At 45.2% G+C, this 15,032-nt stretch overlaps 1 protein-coding gene across 1 annotated transcript in view; it reads left to right on the forward strand.

Moving 5' to 3' along the window:
- Positions 1–15,032, forward strand: part of LOC118357824 (transient receptor potential cation channel subfamily M member 6-like) — an 85,191-nt gene that overhangs the window by 45,831 nt on the left and 24,328 nt on the right. Inside the window, exons 18-19 of the mRNA XM_052479984.1 lie at positions 239–367; positions 14,217–14,468. Of these exons, the coding sequence (XP_052335944.1) occupies positions 239–367; positions 14,217–14,468 (381 nt within the window). The remainder of the gene's footprint in view (positions 1–238; positions 368–14,216; positions 14,469–15,032) is intronic.

A 15,032-nucleotide genomic window follows, 5' to 3' on the forward strand; every position in this document is an offset into this window, starting at 1 on the left:
ACTTCTGTTATTCAAGGTCATTTCTCCCATACAGTTTGCAATATGTCGAGGGGGGGGAAGGGGAGGAATCATTATACTCTTCTACGCCTCAGGACATGCGTATTATACAAAGACCTTTTGTTGAAGATATTCCTCAGTCTGACACGAATGACAGTGATTAGACTCACTTAGATCCCTGTGTCTTGGTGACGTTCTCACTCTGGTCCGTGAGCTGACGCTTTGTCACTGTGTGGTCTAGATGTCCTACCTGGCCTTTCTCATGCTGTTCTCCTACACTGTTCTGGTGAAGATGGAGGACCGGCCCAGCACTCAGGAGTGGCTGGTCATTGTCTATATTGTATCCACCGCGGTGGAGAAAATAAGAGAGGTGAGTGCGTAATACATTGAAGACTAAAACCTGCTCTGAGAACAGCTGTCTCATCTCTGGCATGTTAGACTCAAAAGGTCTGACACAGGTTATCTGCTATACCTGATAGGGAATTTCACATCTCTCGACCCTTCTTTTCCTCTCTATTTCTCTCGCTCTCTACTTTCTCGTTCTCTTTTCACATGTTCTCCAACCTCTTTTATCACTGTTCAACCTCACAACCAGTCTGAATACAACTTCACACATTTCCTTTATTTTTGACATGCAGTCTCATCTTTAACTTAGTAGGAAATTGTAATTGCTCACCTTACAAATGCACTTGTTTGTAATTCAAACTTGATGATTGAAGAGTACCAGCAGCGTATATGATGATTGTATGTGAGTGGATGTGTGTATAGTCAGTATAAATGTGTGTGTGCAAATGATGGAGTGAGTGTTTGTATGTGTGTTGGAGTGTCAGTGTGCGTAACTGTGTAGGGCCCTGTGAGTGTGCATAGAGACAGTGCATATTGTTAGCTATTAAGCAGTCATTTTGGCATGGGGATAGAAGCTGTTCAGGAGCCTATTGGTGTCAGACAATGCACTGGTAACGCTTGCCATGTGGAAGCAGAGAGAACAGTCTATGGTTTGGGTGGTTGGAGACTTTCCGGGCCTTCCTTTCAAACCGCCTGATATAGAGGTCCTGGATGGCAGGGAACTCAGCCCCAGTACTGTCCGCACTACCCTCTGTAGTGTAAGATGATCAAGGGAAGTGCTATTGCTGTACCCTTATCCATCTCCTCCTCTCTTCCTCTGGTGATGTAGAGGTTAATCCAAGACCTGCAGTGCCTAGCCCCACTCCTATTCCCTGAGGTGCACTCATTTGTTGACTTCTATAATTGTTAAAACCTTGATTTCATACATGTTAACATTAGAAGCCTCCTCCCTAAGTTTTTTTTCTCTCACTTCTTCAGCAGTCTGCCAACCCGAATGTCTTAGCCATGTCTGAATCATGGCTTAGGAAGACCACCAAAAACCTTGAAATTTCCATCCCTAACTATAACATTTTCCGCCAAGATAGAACTGCCAAAGGGGGCAGAGTTGCAATCTACTGCAGAGATAGCCTGCAGAGTTCTGTCGAGGTCTGTACCCAAACAATTTGAGATTCTACTTTTAAAAATCCACCTTTCCAGAAACAAGTCTCTCACCGTTGTCGCTTGCTATAGACCACCCTCTGCTCCCCGCTGTGCCCTGGACACCATATGTGAATTGATTGCCCCCATCTATCTTCAGAGCTCGTGCTGCTAGGTGACCTAAACTGGGACATGCTTAACACCCCGGCCACCTGAAATCTAAGCTTCATGCCCTCAATCTCACACAATTTATCAATGAACCTACTAGGTACAACCCCAAATTCGTAAACACGGACACCCTCGTAGATATCATCCAAACCAACTTGCCCTCCAAATACACTTCTGTTGTTTTCAACCAATATCTCAGCCATCACTGTCTGCATCCGTAATTGGTCTGCGCTCAAACGACCACCCCTCATCAATGTAAAACGCTTCCTAAAACACTTCAGCGAGCAGGCCTTTCTAATTTGACCTGGCCGGGGTATCTTGGAATGATACTGACCTCATCCCCTCAGTAGAGGATGCCTGGTTATTCTTTAAAAGTGCTTTCCCCACCATCTTAAATAAGCATGTCCATTCAAAAAATGTAGAACCAGGAACAGATATGGCCCTTGGTTCACTCCAGACCTGACTGCCCTTTACCAGCACAAAAAAACATCCTGTGGTGTACTGCATTAGCATTGAATAGCCCCCGCGATATGCAACTCTTCAGGGAAGTTAGGAACCAATATATACAGGCAGTTAGGAAAGTTAAGGCTAGCGTTTTCTAACAGAAATTTGCATCCTCTAGCACAAACTCAAAAAAGTTCTGGAACCCTAGGAAACACTTACCACCAACAAATCCACTATAATTGAGAATTTCAATAAGCATTTTTCCACCATGCTTTCAACCTGGCTACCCCGGTTAACTGCCCGGCACCCCCCACAGCTACTCGCCCAAGCCTACCCTATTTCTCCTTCACCAAAATCCAGATAGCTGATAGCTACAAAATCTGAACCCCTACAAATCAGCCGGGCTAGACAATCTGGACCCTCTCTTTCTAAAATGATCTGCTGAAATTGTTGCAACCCCTATTACTAGCCTGTTCAACCTCTCTTTCGTATCGTCTGAGATTCCCAACGATTGGAAAGCTGCCATGATCATCCCCCTCTTCAAAGGGGAGACACTCTAGACCCAAATTGCTACAGACCTATATCTATCCTATCTTTCTAAGGTTTGCGAAAGCCAAGTTAACAAACAGATAACCGACCATTTCGAATCCCACCGTACCTTCTCCGTTATTCAATCTGGTTTCAGAGCTGGTCATGGGTGCACCTCAGCCACGCTCAAGGTCCTAAACGATATCATAACCGTCATCGATAAGAGACATTACTGTGCAGCCGTATTCATCGACCTGGCCAAGGCTTTCGAATCTGTCAATCACCACATTCTTATTGGCAGACTCAACGGTCTTGGTTTCTCAAATGACTGCCTCGCCTAGTTCACCAACTACTTCTCTGATAGAGTTCAGTGTGTCAAATCAGAGGGCCTGTTGTCCGGACCTCTGGCAGTCTCTATGGGGTTGCCACAGGGTTTAATTCTCGGGCCGACTCTCTTCTCTGTATACATCAATGATGTCGCTCTTGCTGCTGGTGATTCTCTGATCCACCTCTACAGAGACGACACCATTCTGTATACTTCTGGCCCTTCTTTGGACACTGTGTTAACTAATCTCTAGACGAGCTTCAATGCCATACAACTCTCATTCCATTGCCTCCTCCCTTATCTTACCTCTTTTGCACACACTGTATATAGACTTTTTCTACTGTATTATTGACTGTATGTTTGTTTATTCCATGTGTAACTCTGTGTTCTTGTATGTGTCGAACTGCTTTGCTTTATTCTTGGCCAGGTCGTAGTTGTAAATGAGAACTTGTTCTAAACTAGCCTACCTGGTTAAATAAATGTGAAATAAAAAAAATAAAATTGAATTGCCATACCAGGCAGTGGGGGATTTGAGGGCCAATGCTGTAGTCCACCATCAGCTCCTTGGACTTACTAAAGTTGAGGGAGAGATTGTTGTTCCGGGCCCCACCCTGCAAGGTCACTTACGTCCTCCTCCCTGTAGGCCATCTCATTGTTGCCGGTGATCAGGCCTACCACCGTCGTGTCGTCAGAAAACTTGATGATGATGTTGGATTCGTGCATGGCCACTCAGTCCTGGGTGAACATGAAGCACAGGAGGGGACAACGCACACACCCCTGTGGGGTCCCCGTGTTGAGGATCAGCGTGGCAGATGTGATGTTGCCTACCCTCACTACCTGAGGTCGGCCCGTCGGGATGTCCAGGATCCAGTTGCAGAGGGAGGTGTTCAGTCCCAGAGTCCTAAGCTTGTTGACGAGCTTGGAGTGGACAATAGTGTGTGGACAAACACTGAACTGTAGTCAATGAACAGCATTCTCACATAGGTATTCTTAGTATCTAGGTGGATGAGGGCAGTGTGGAGTGCAATTGAGATTGCGTCGTCTATGGATCTGTTGGAGCGGTACGCAAATTGGAGTGGGTCTAGGGTTTCTGGGAAGAGGGAGTTGCTGTGTGCCATAACCAGCCTCTCAAATCACTTCATGATTACAGACGTTGACTGTTATAGGGCGGTAGTCATTGTGACATGAAGCCTTAGAGTTCTTGGGAACAGGAATAATTGTGGTCTTCTTAAAACATGTGGGGATTACAGACTGGGACAAGGAGAGGTTGAAAATTACTGTTAATATCCCTGCCAGTCTTTCTGTACATGCTCTTAGAGCACGCCCTGGTAGCTACTGTGTAGCTGCTGTGTAGCCTAACCTACTATGTTTATGTTATTTATTTATTTTCTGAACCACTCCAAAACAAAGTTCCCTTGCGGGGAAAATAAAGTTCTTATTTTTAGTCTTCAACTTTACCATCAAGCACATGAGAATCACAATGATAACCAATCACACTGCCTGTCATTAGTTATACAGTATGCTTTATGACGTCACCATCGTGAGGCAAGAGGTTGCCAAGGGAGCCAACAAATCACTAGCCACATTGTGCTTCTCAAGTCACATCCTACATAGGAGTAGGCAATCTCTGGAATAGGCTACTACTTTTGAGGAGAGTGTTTGTAGTGCATAAATGAACTAAAGGAAATAGAGATTAGCCAAGAGGATACCTACTAATGGGGAGAGGAGCATTGCTAAATGGACCTTGCGTCGGGGGCAATAAGTGCCACTAGTTTTTTCAATCTATAGTTTCCTATATTTCAGTTATCATTCATTTCATCAAGACCGATACATCTATTGTATCATGTTTGTATGACTTAAAGAGATGCTCCGGAACTTTGGTGACTAACAAGTATTTTATAAACCTCCTGCTTTGGGCTGGATAGGTTAATGTGTAGTTCATACATGCATAATCTATGAGCGGAATTAGTTTTACGTCAATTAGCCACAAAATCCCCATTTTGAAAGTGACGGTTTACTGGTGGCTGTGCATTGCCATTATCCCTACATTTTCCCCACACGTGGGTAAGCCCCCTAGCAATTAGAGTTCTAGCTAGTGAGCTTCAGACCCTTGCCATTTGAGTGACAGCTAGCAAGTGGCAAGAGAGAGAGAGAGAGCAATGACGTTGTGTACATATGTGATGTAGTATGCAATTTGAGCACTACTTTCACAACTGCTGGCTAAAAAAGTATACACAACTACTGGAGAATCTCTTTAGACCCCCACAATAATAGACTGTTCCTCCTCTGCATTAGACTTTACATAGTGATTCTTTCTACCAGCTCTCACAGTTTCACATCAGAATGAGATGTTCATCCACGTTTCTCAAATGTCACATTTGAAGTTGTTCCAAACATCAAAGTGTTTTAACCGTTCAGACAATTTTTTAAAAAGTGCTGCATCAGAAGAGTCTGTACCTTTTCAAAAAGTAGATTACAACCAATGTTGCTGATTGATGTGCTGTTGGGTTGTTTTTCTGGTAGCTGGATGTGTTTTCTTTCTACTAACTGTATTGGTAAGTGATGGTATTTAACAAACTTCAAAGTACACTCCAAAAAAAATTATGGGTTCAACAAGCGTTCTTCTTCGTCGAAGAACCCTAGGGTTCTTGGCACTGACAATTGCCCCCAAAAGGTTCTTCCAAGAACCCCAAAGGCGGTGGGGTTCATCAAGGAACCTCCTTGGTTGGTGGGGGCTCTTGCAGGAACCTAAATTCCCAACTGAAACATTTGGATTTGAATTTGAAAAGGACAGCAGGTGCAGACACTTAACTGAAAAAAAGTAAATATATCTTCAAGGTAAGGTTAGTCCCTTATATGATCTAAATTGATATTGTTTTATGACAATACCCATTTATCTTTTCATATTTGTGCAAATCTTTCGAAACAGAAAAAGGACACAATTCAATGGATATCAATCAACAAAGAGGTAAGAATATGTAGGCTGTAAGATTATGTAGCATGCTAACTGTATTGGGTGGGCCTCTGGGATATTCATTGAAGAGGTAAGGGAGGAGGAGGGTAAATGTGATCTGCATAACATACCAATAGACATACCTTTGTACGCCTCCTCGTCTATATACCTGCAGACACAGACACCAAAGTGAGCAGTTCAGTCAGTCATCTGCACCCAATACAGCTAGCCGTCAACATATTCTTACCTCTTTGTTGATTGATATCCATTGAATTGTGTCCATTTTCTGTTTTAGAAAGACAGGCACAAATATGAAAAGATAGATGGTTCATCATGAAACAATATCAATTTAGATCATATGGGGACACACCTTAACTGAAATATAACGACCTCCTCAATTTAGGGTAAGTGCCGAGACCTGCTGTTCTTTCAAATTCAAATGTTTCAGTTGGGCAGTTAGGTTCCTGCAAGATCCCCCACCAACTACCTCCAATGGAAGAACATCTTGGGGCCATGTTCAGTGCCAAGAACCCAAAGGTTCTCCAAAGAACTTTAGGGATCTTAGAAGAACCCCTAATTTTTTGAGTGTAGTTATATCAATTTGTAGCAGACAGATGGAAGTTGTTCCTATCACATTTTAATGTAGTAACAATCTCTGAGAAATTGACAAACAATTTGTATTTAACTAGGCAAGTCGGTTAAGAACAAATTCTTATTTACAATGACAGCCTAGGATCTGTAGGTTAACTGCCTTGTTCAGGGGCAGAACAACAGATTTTTACCTTGTCAGCTTAGGGATTCAATCTAGCAACCTTTTGATTAGTGGCCCAACACTCTAACCACTAGGCTACCTGCCACCTCACAATTCATCAATCAGTGGTGTAAAGCACTTAAGTAAAAATACTTTAAAGTACTACTTACTACTTGTAAGTAGTTTTTTGGGGTATCTGTACATTACTTCTATTACATTTTTTTTTACATTTACTTCACTAAATTCCTAAAGAAAACAATGTCCTTTTTACTCCATATATTTTCCCCGACTCCCAAAAGTAAACATTACATGTTGAATGCTTAGCAGGACAGGGAAATGGTCCAATTTCACACACTTATGAAGAGAACACGTGGTCATCCCTACTACCATCTGGCAGACTCACTAAACGCAAATGCATCGTTTGTAAATGATGTGTTACGAGTGTACCCCTGGCTATTTGTAAAAAATGTAATCAAGAAAATGGAGCTGTCTTCTTTGCTTAATATAAGGAATTTGAAATTATTTATACTTTTACTTTTGATACTTAAGTATATTTTAGCAATTACATATACTTTTGATACTTAAGTATATTTACAATTGCACTTCGTAGTCATTGTTTGATTTCAAATCCAAACTTTGAGCATTGAGCCAAAAGAATAATAATTACTGAGGGCACTGTAAATCATATCGTAGGCCTAATAGTACTGTAGAGCTCTTTATACTTGCACACAATATAGCTTGGTCGCCTCGTCCTGCCCCTAGGGGTTCACCGCCCTACATTGCCCCAACCCAACACACCCCACTCAGCTTTAGGATCATAGTGAAACATTCATTATTGGTTTCAGGTGTGTTAGACCAAGGCCAGAGTGACAACCAACAGTACGGTAGACCCCCAGTGTCAGGACTGAGCAGCCCAGCAGCTAGAGATGGCCAAAATAGGTATCTCCCTTGAAGTGGGCCCGTTTTCAGTACAGATTCCTTTGTCATACAGTATTCCATATAAGGCATCCAGACCTTATTACATTTACATTACATTTAAGTCATTTAGCAGACGCTCTTATCCAGAGCGACTTACAAATTGGTGCATTCACCTTATTACATCCAGTGGAACAGCCACTTTACAATAGTGCATCTAAATCCTTTAAGGGGGGATGAGAAGGATTACTTTATCCTATCCTAGGTATTCCTTAAAGAGGTGGGGTTTCAGGTGTCTCCGGAAGGTGGTGATTGACTCCGCTGTCCTGGCGTCGTGAGGGAGTGTGTTCCACCATTGGGGAGCCAGAGCAGCGAACAGTTTTGACTGGGCTGAGCGGGAACTGTACTTCCTCAGTGGTAGGGAGGCGAGCAGGCCAGAGGTGGATGAACGCAGTGCCCTTGTTTGGGTGTAGGGCCTGATCAGAGCCTGGAGGTACTGAGGTGCCGTTCCCCTCACAGCTCCGTAGGCAAGCACCATGGTCTTGTAGCGGATGCGAGCTTCAACTGGAAGCCAGTGGAGAGAGCGGAGGAGCGGGGTGACGTGAGAGAACTTGGGAAGGTTGAACACCAGACGGGCTGCGGTGTTCTGGATGAGTTGTAGGGGTTTAATGGCACAGGCAGGGAGCCCAGCCAACAGCGAGTTGCAGTAATCCAGACGGGAGATGACAAGTGCCTGGATTAGGACCTGCGCCGCTTCCTGTGTGAGGCAGGGTCGTACTCTGTGGATGTTGTAGAGCATGAACCTACAGGAACGGGCCACCGCCTTGATGTTAGTTGAGAACGACAGGGTGTTGTCCAGGATCACGCCAAGGTTCTTAGCGCTCTGGGAGGAGGACACAATGGAGTTGTCAACCGTGATGGCGAGATCATGGAACGGGCAGTCCTTCCCCGGGAGGAAGAGCAGCTCCGTCTTGCCGAGGTTCAGCTTGAGGTGGTGATCCGTCATCCATACTGATATGTCTGCCAGACATGCAGAGATGCGATTCGCCACCTGGTCATCAGAAGGGGGAAAGGAGAAGATTAATTGTGTATCGTCTGCATAGCAATGATAGGAGAGACCATGTGAGGTTATGACAGAGCCAAGTGACTTGGTGTATAGCGAGAATAGGAGAGGGCCTAGAACAGAGCCCTGGGGGACACCAGTGGTGAGAGCGCGTGGTGAGGAGACAGATTCTCGCCACGCCACCTGGTAGGAGCGACCTGTCAGGTAGGACGCAATCCAAGCGTGGGACGCGCCGGAGATGCCCAACTCAGAGAGGGTGGAGAGGAGGATCTGATGGTTCACAGTATCGAAGGCAGCTGATAGGTCTAGAAGGATGAGAGCAGAGGAGAGAGAGTTAGCTTTAGCAGTGCGGAGCGCCTCCGTGATACAGAGAAGAGCAGTCTCAGTTGAATGACTAGTCTTGAAACCTGACTGATTTGGATCAAGAAGGTCATTCTGAGAGAGATAGCGGGAGAGCTGACCAAGGACGGCACGTTCAAGAGTTTTGGAGAGAAAAGAAAGAAGGGATACTGGTCTGTAGTTGTTGACATCGGAGGGATCGAGTGTAGGTTTTTTCAGAAGGGGTGCAACTCTCGCTCTCTTGAAGACGGAAGGGACGTAGCCAGCGGTCAGGGATGAGTTGATGAGCGAGGTGAGGTAAGGGAGAAGGTCTCCGGAAATGGTCTGGAGAAGAGAGGAGGGGATAGGGTTGAGCGGGCAGGTTGTTGGGCGGCCGGCCGTCACAAGACGCGAGATTTCATCTGGAGAGAGAGGGGAGAAAGAGGTCAGAGCACAGGGTAGGGCAGTGTGAGCAGAACCAGCGGTGTCGTTTGACTTAGCAAACGAGGATCGGATGTCGTCGACCTTCTTTTCAAAATGGTTGACGAAGTCATCTGCAGAGAGGGAGGAGGGGGAGGGGAGGAGGATTCAGGAGGGAGGAGAAGGTGGCAAAGAGCTTCCTAGGGTTAGAGGCAGATGCTTGGAATTTAGAGTGGTAGAAAGTGGCTTTAGCAGCAGAGACAGAGGAGGAAAATGTAGAGAGGAGGGAGTGAAAGGATGCCAGGTCCGCAGGGAGGCGAGTTTTCCTCCATTTCCGCTCGGCTGCCCGGAGCCCTGTTCTGTGAGCTCGCAATGAGTCGTCGAGCCGCGGAGCGGGAGGGGAGGACTGAGCCGGCCTGGAAGATAGGGGACATAGAGAGTCAAAGGATGCAGAAAGGGAGGAGAGGAGGGTTGAGGAGGCAGAATCAGGAGATAGGTTGGAGAAGGTTTGAGCAGAGGGAAGAGATGATAGGATGGAAGAGGAGAGAGTAGCGGGGGAGAGAGAGCGAAGGTCGGGGCGATACCATCCGAGTAGGGGCAGTGTGGGAAGTGTTGGATGAGAGCGAGAGGGAAAAGGATACAAGGTAGTGGTCGGAGACTTGGAGGGGAGTTGCAATGAGGTTAGTGGAAGAACAGCATCTAGTAAAGATGAGGTCGAGCGTATTGCCTGCCTTGTGAGTAGGGGGGGAAGGTGAGAGGGTGAGGTCAAAAGAGGAGAGGAGTGGAAAGAAGGAGGCAGAGAGGAATGAGTCAAAGGTAGACGTGGGGAGGTTAAAGTCGCCCAGAACTGTGAGAGGTGAGCCGTCCTCAGGAAAGGAGCTTATCAAGACATCAAGCTCATTGATGAACTCTCCGAGGGGACCTGGAGGGCGATAAATGATAAGGATGTTAAGCTTGAAAGGGCTGGTAACTGTGACAGCATGAAATTCAAAGGAGGCGATAGACAGATGGGTAAGGGGAGAAAGAGAGAATGACCACTTGGGAGAGATGAGGATCCCGGTGCCACCACCCCGCTGACCAGAAGCTCTCGGGTGTGCGAGAACACGTGGGCGGACGAAGAGAGAGCAGTAGGAGTAGCAGTGTTATCTGTGGTGATCCATGTTTCCGTCAGTGCCAAGAAGTCGAGGGACTGGAGGGAGGCATAGGCTGAGATGAACTCTGCCTTGTTGGCCGCAGATCGGCAGTTCCAGAGGCTACCGGAGACCTGGAACTCCACGTGGGTCGTGCGCGCTGGGACCACCAGATTAGGGTGGCCGCGGCCATGCGGTGTGGAGCGTTTGTATGGTCTGTGCAGAGAGGAGAGAACAGGGATAGACAGACACATAGTTGACAGGCTTCAGAAGAGGCTACGCTAATGCAAGGAGATTGGAATGACAAGTGGACTACACGTCTCGAATGTTCAGAAAGTTAAGCTTACGTAGCAAGAATCTTATTGACTAAAATGATTAAAAATGATACAGTACTGCTGAAGTAGGCTAGCTGGCAGTGGCTGCGTTGTTGACTTTGTAGGCTAGCTGGCAGTGGCTGCGTTGTTGACACTACACTAATCAAGTCGTTCCGTTGAGTGTAATAGTTTCTACAGTGCTGCTATTCGGGGGCTAGCTGGCTAGCTAGCAGTGTTGATTACGTTACGTTGCGTTAAAAGAACGACAATAGCTGGCTAGCTAACCTAGAAAATCGCTCTAGACTACACAATTATCTTTGATACACAGACGGCTATGTAGCTAGCTATGTAGCTAGCTACGATCAAACAAATCAAACCGTTGTGCTGTAATGAAATGAAATGAAAATGTGATACTACCTGTGGAGCGAAGCGGAATGCGACCGGGTTGTTGAGTGCGGAAGTTCTATTCAGTAGACGTTGGCTAGCTGTTGGCTAGCTAGCAGTGTCTCCTACGTTAAGGACGACAAATAGCTAGCTAGCTAACCTCGGTAAATTAAGATAATCACTCTAAGACTACACGCTCTAAACTACACAATTATCTTGGATACGAAGACAGCAAAGACAACTATGTAGCTAGCTAACACTACACTAATCAAGTCGTTCAGTTGAGTGTAATAGTTTCTACAGTGCTGCTATTCGGTAGACGGTGGACGTTTGCTAGCTGGCTAGCTGCTGGGCAGATAGCAGTGTAGACTACGTTAGGACGACGAAATACGAAGTTGCAATAGAAGTGCTGACTGTTTCATTTTGTTGTCCTCTTTCTTTTCCTTTTTCTTCTGTCCTTCTTTTGTCCTTATTTTGTCCTTATTTTGTCTTCCTTTCTTCTGTTAACTAGATATTTTTTGTTGTTATTCTTATGAAATTATGAAAGTTATGAAAGTTATGAAGGTTGCACAGTGTGCCCTTAATCTGGTAATAAATTAAATCATAAATGGACATTTCTGCCATCCATTGTGACATTGTGGGACGATAACCATCCTTCAAATGAATAGCAATGCATTTCTTAGCCGCTATAAATGCTATAGTTTATTCTTATAACAGTCTCCATGACTGGGCATTCAAACATATCTGTATCCATTCATTATCATCAATAGCGTCTCCCAGGTCTTCCTCACATTTTTGTTTTACTTGTTGTGTGTCATCAGGAAAAGCCTCTATCAACCCTTGATACAGTTTGGAAATCAACTTGAGGTTTGTCAGACTCTTAAAATAGCATGCAGCTTCTTGCTTGTCCAGTGTTCGCTGCACAGAGATAATAAAGTATTGCATCTACAAAAGTTCACCTCAGCTCCACCACAGACTGGTGTTCTCTGGCTGCCTGACCCTGATGAGACCCCGGTCACCATCTGATCCTGCTCAGATGAGGCATAACAAAGAAGTGCACTGTGTCTGAAAGGGGTATACAATTATATATTTTTATGGATTTCAACTTTGCTGTATTATCATTTAACCCCTGGTTAAACTTACCTCCATGTAGCCTACTTGAGAAACACTATCTGGCAACAAATTAAGCTGTATTATCATGCTACTGCAAATCATAGGCTATGGTTCAACATTTACATTTACATTTAAGTCATTTAGCAGACGCTCTTATCCAGAGCGACTTACAAATTGGTGCATTCACCTTATGACATCCAGTGGAACAGCCACTTTACAATAGTGCATCTAAATCTTTTAAGGGGGGTGAGAAGGATTACTTTATCCTATCCTAGGTATTCCTTAAAGAGGTGGGGTTTCAGGTGTCTCCGGAAGGTGGTGATTGACTCCGCTGTCCTGGCGTCGTGAGGGAGTTTGTTCCACCATTGGGGAGCCAGAGCAGCGAACAGTTTTGACTGGGCTGAGCGGGAACTGTACTTCCTCAGTGGTAGGGAGGCGAGCAGGCCAGAGGTGGATGAACGCAGTGCCCTTGTTTGGGTGTAGGGCCTGATCAGAGCCTGGAGGTACTGAGGTGCCGTTCCCCTCACAGCTCCGTAGGCAAGCACCATGGTCTTGTAGCGGATGCGAGCTTCAACTGGAAGCCAGTTCAACAACAGTGGCAAACACTGATTGAATTATTCTGTTCACCATTATTACATAAAAAACATACTTTGTGACATGATTTTGATGCAGACAGTTTCCATAGGCAACAATACATCAGACACCAAACCACCTAGACCTACTTCAGTTGTCCTCTGTAATTGACTAATTTCTGTAATTCAGGGCTCATCTGTGAAAGAGACCGTGGTCTCAGTATGACTCCCTGAAAAAAATAAAGGGTTTTAAAAAAAGTATCAGACTACTGTAGGCTACTCATACTACTACAACCTCTACCGCTACAGTATTGCAGTAAAGAAAGTGTTAAAACTCCCTCTGCACTAGAGGGCTATGGGACTGTAGCGCAAATATTAGTTTACAGTGTCCGTAAACAAATATTTGTGATGGAAGCCAAGTGAGTCGATGTGCAAATCCAAAAAATGTGATCATCATTGAAAAGGAAAAGGCGCAACACAGTCTACCATGGTGAGCAAGCATTGCTCGTTTTCATCTTCAATTAACATTGAATCTCCAGTTATTTGTCTCTGCCTGCAAATCGTCCTCCTAAAAGTGTTTGACGCCAACACACTCATCCAACATATTACTACTTTACTCAAATTATCCACATTTACCTTAAGGCTTTTCTACTTGTATATTTTTTTAAAACAAATTCTAGATCTAACGTCTAATTTACCACAAAATCCTTTTGTTGAAATATCCCCAAAAGTTGTGATGAGACAGAGGGATTTTTTTTGTTGAGCAAGAGCAGTGGCAGCCAGTGAAAGTCTTGTCAGTTACACTCATATTTGTCTCCGTTAAAAATCATCGCACTCCTAAAAGGTAGGCCATGAAACGAAGCTCAAGAGAAATTGAAAGTCTCTCTAACTTTGCTCTTTTCAAACTACGACTGTATAGCCTCATATAATGGTCCATGTGAGAAGCTCTGCTAATTTAACCGATTTCTTAGGTTATTTCTGCACATTTTGATATTGCCTATAGTGACCATGGCTGACAAGTGATCTGCGTTACATGACTCAAATCACATTGTGAGACTTGTGTTCGGGACCAGTTCTTGCGGTAACGGGGTGGGAGTCTGACGGGGAGCGGGATGAATTCATCAGTCCCGCACAGACCTCTACTCTGCACCCACTCAGTGTACTTCTACTACTAGCCCGTGAATGTTCATCTACTGCAGACGCGTTTCTGTTTAAACTGTCTTACCACAGCTGTTCCCCAATTTCAGACGACCACACTGGTAGCTACAGTATCCCAATCCTAAAAAAAGGTCCAATAAATCAGTAAATGTGACAAATGTGTGGGTTGTCTGCCTGTTAGGTGTTCATGTCGGAGCCGAGGAAGCCCAGTCAGAAGCTGAAGGTGTGGTTCGGAGAGTACTGGAATGTGTCTGACTTCCTGGCCATCCTCCTCTTCCTGGTGGGGCTGGCACTGCGCTGGCACAGCGGGTCCTACCGGATGGCAGGGCGGATCGCCTACTGCCTGGACATCATCTTCTGGTATGTCCGGATGCTGGACCTGCTAGCGGTCAACCAGCACGCTGGACACTACCTCACCATGATCACCAAGATGGTGAGTACAGCCTTTCCTTCCTTGGGCTAACATCTAGGGTACGTACAAAACTATATTCCCTATATAGTGCACTACTTTTGTAAGCCATTTCAGGCGCACCCTACTGGGTTAGTGTAATAGAGGTCCTGAGTGACGCAGCGGTCTAAGGCACTGCAGCGCAGTGCTAGAGGCGTCACTACAGACCAGTGTTCAATCCCGGGCTGTATCACAATAGGCGGCTCACAATTGGCCCAGTGTCGTCCGGGTTAGGAGAGGTTTTGGCCAGGGTAGGCTGTCATTGTAAATAAGAATTTGTTCTTAACTGACTTACCTAGTTAAATAAAGGTTAAATAAAATACATAGCTCCACTTAATCACAGCCCAGTGTTTTTAGAATCTTGGTAGAATCTATAGCCCTCAAACACAACTCTGGAACTCAATGTCACGATCGTCCATTTGAGGAGACCGCAGCGTGGTGTGAATACATACTTTTAATTATAGCCGGGGGAAAAACGAAGTACACTAAACAAACTAAACAAACTAACCAGACGCACGTGACCGCTATAGAAACTGAGTGCTAACATGC

The sequence above is a fragment of the Oncorhynchus keta genome, chromosome 25, assembly GCF_023373465.1.
Source record: "Oncorhynchus keta strain PuntledgeMale-10-30-2019 chromosome 25, Oket_V2, whole genome shotgun sequence".
In the NCBI taxonomy this organism is placed as follows: domain Eukaryota; kingdom Metazoa; phylum Chordata; class Actinopteri; order Salmoniformes; family Salmonidae; genus Oncorhynchus; species Oncorhynchus keta.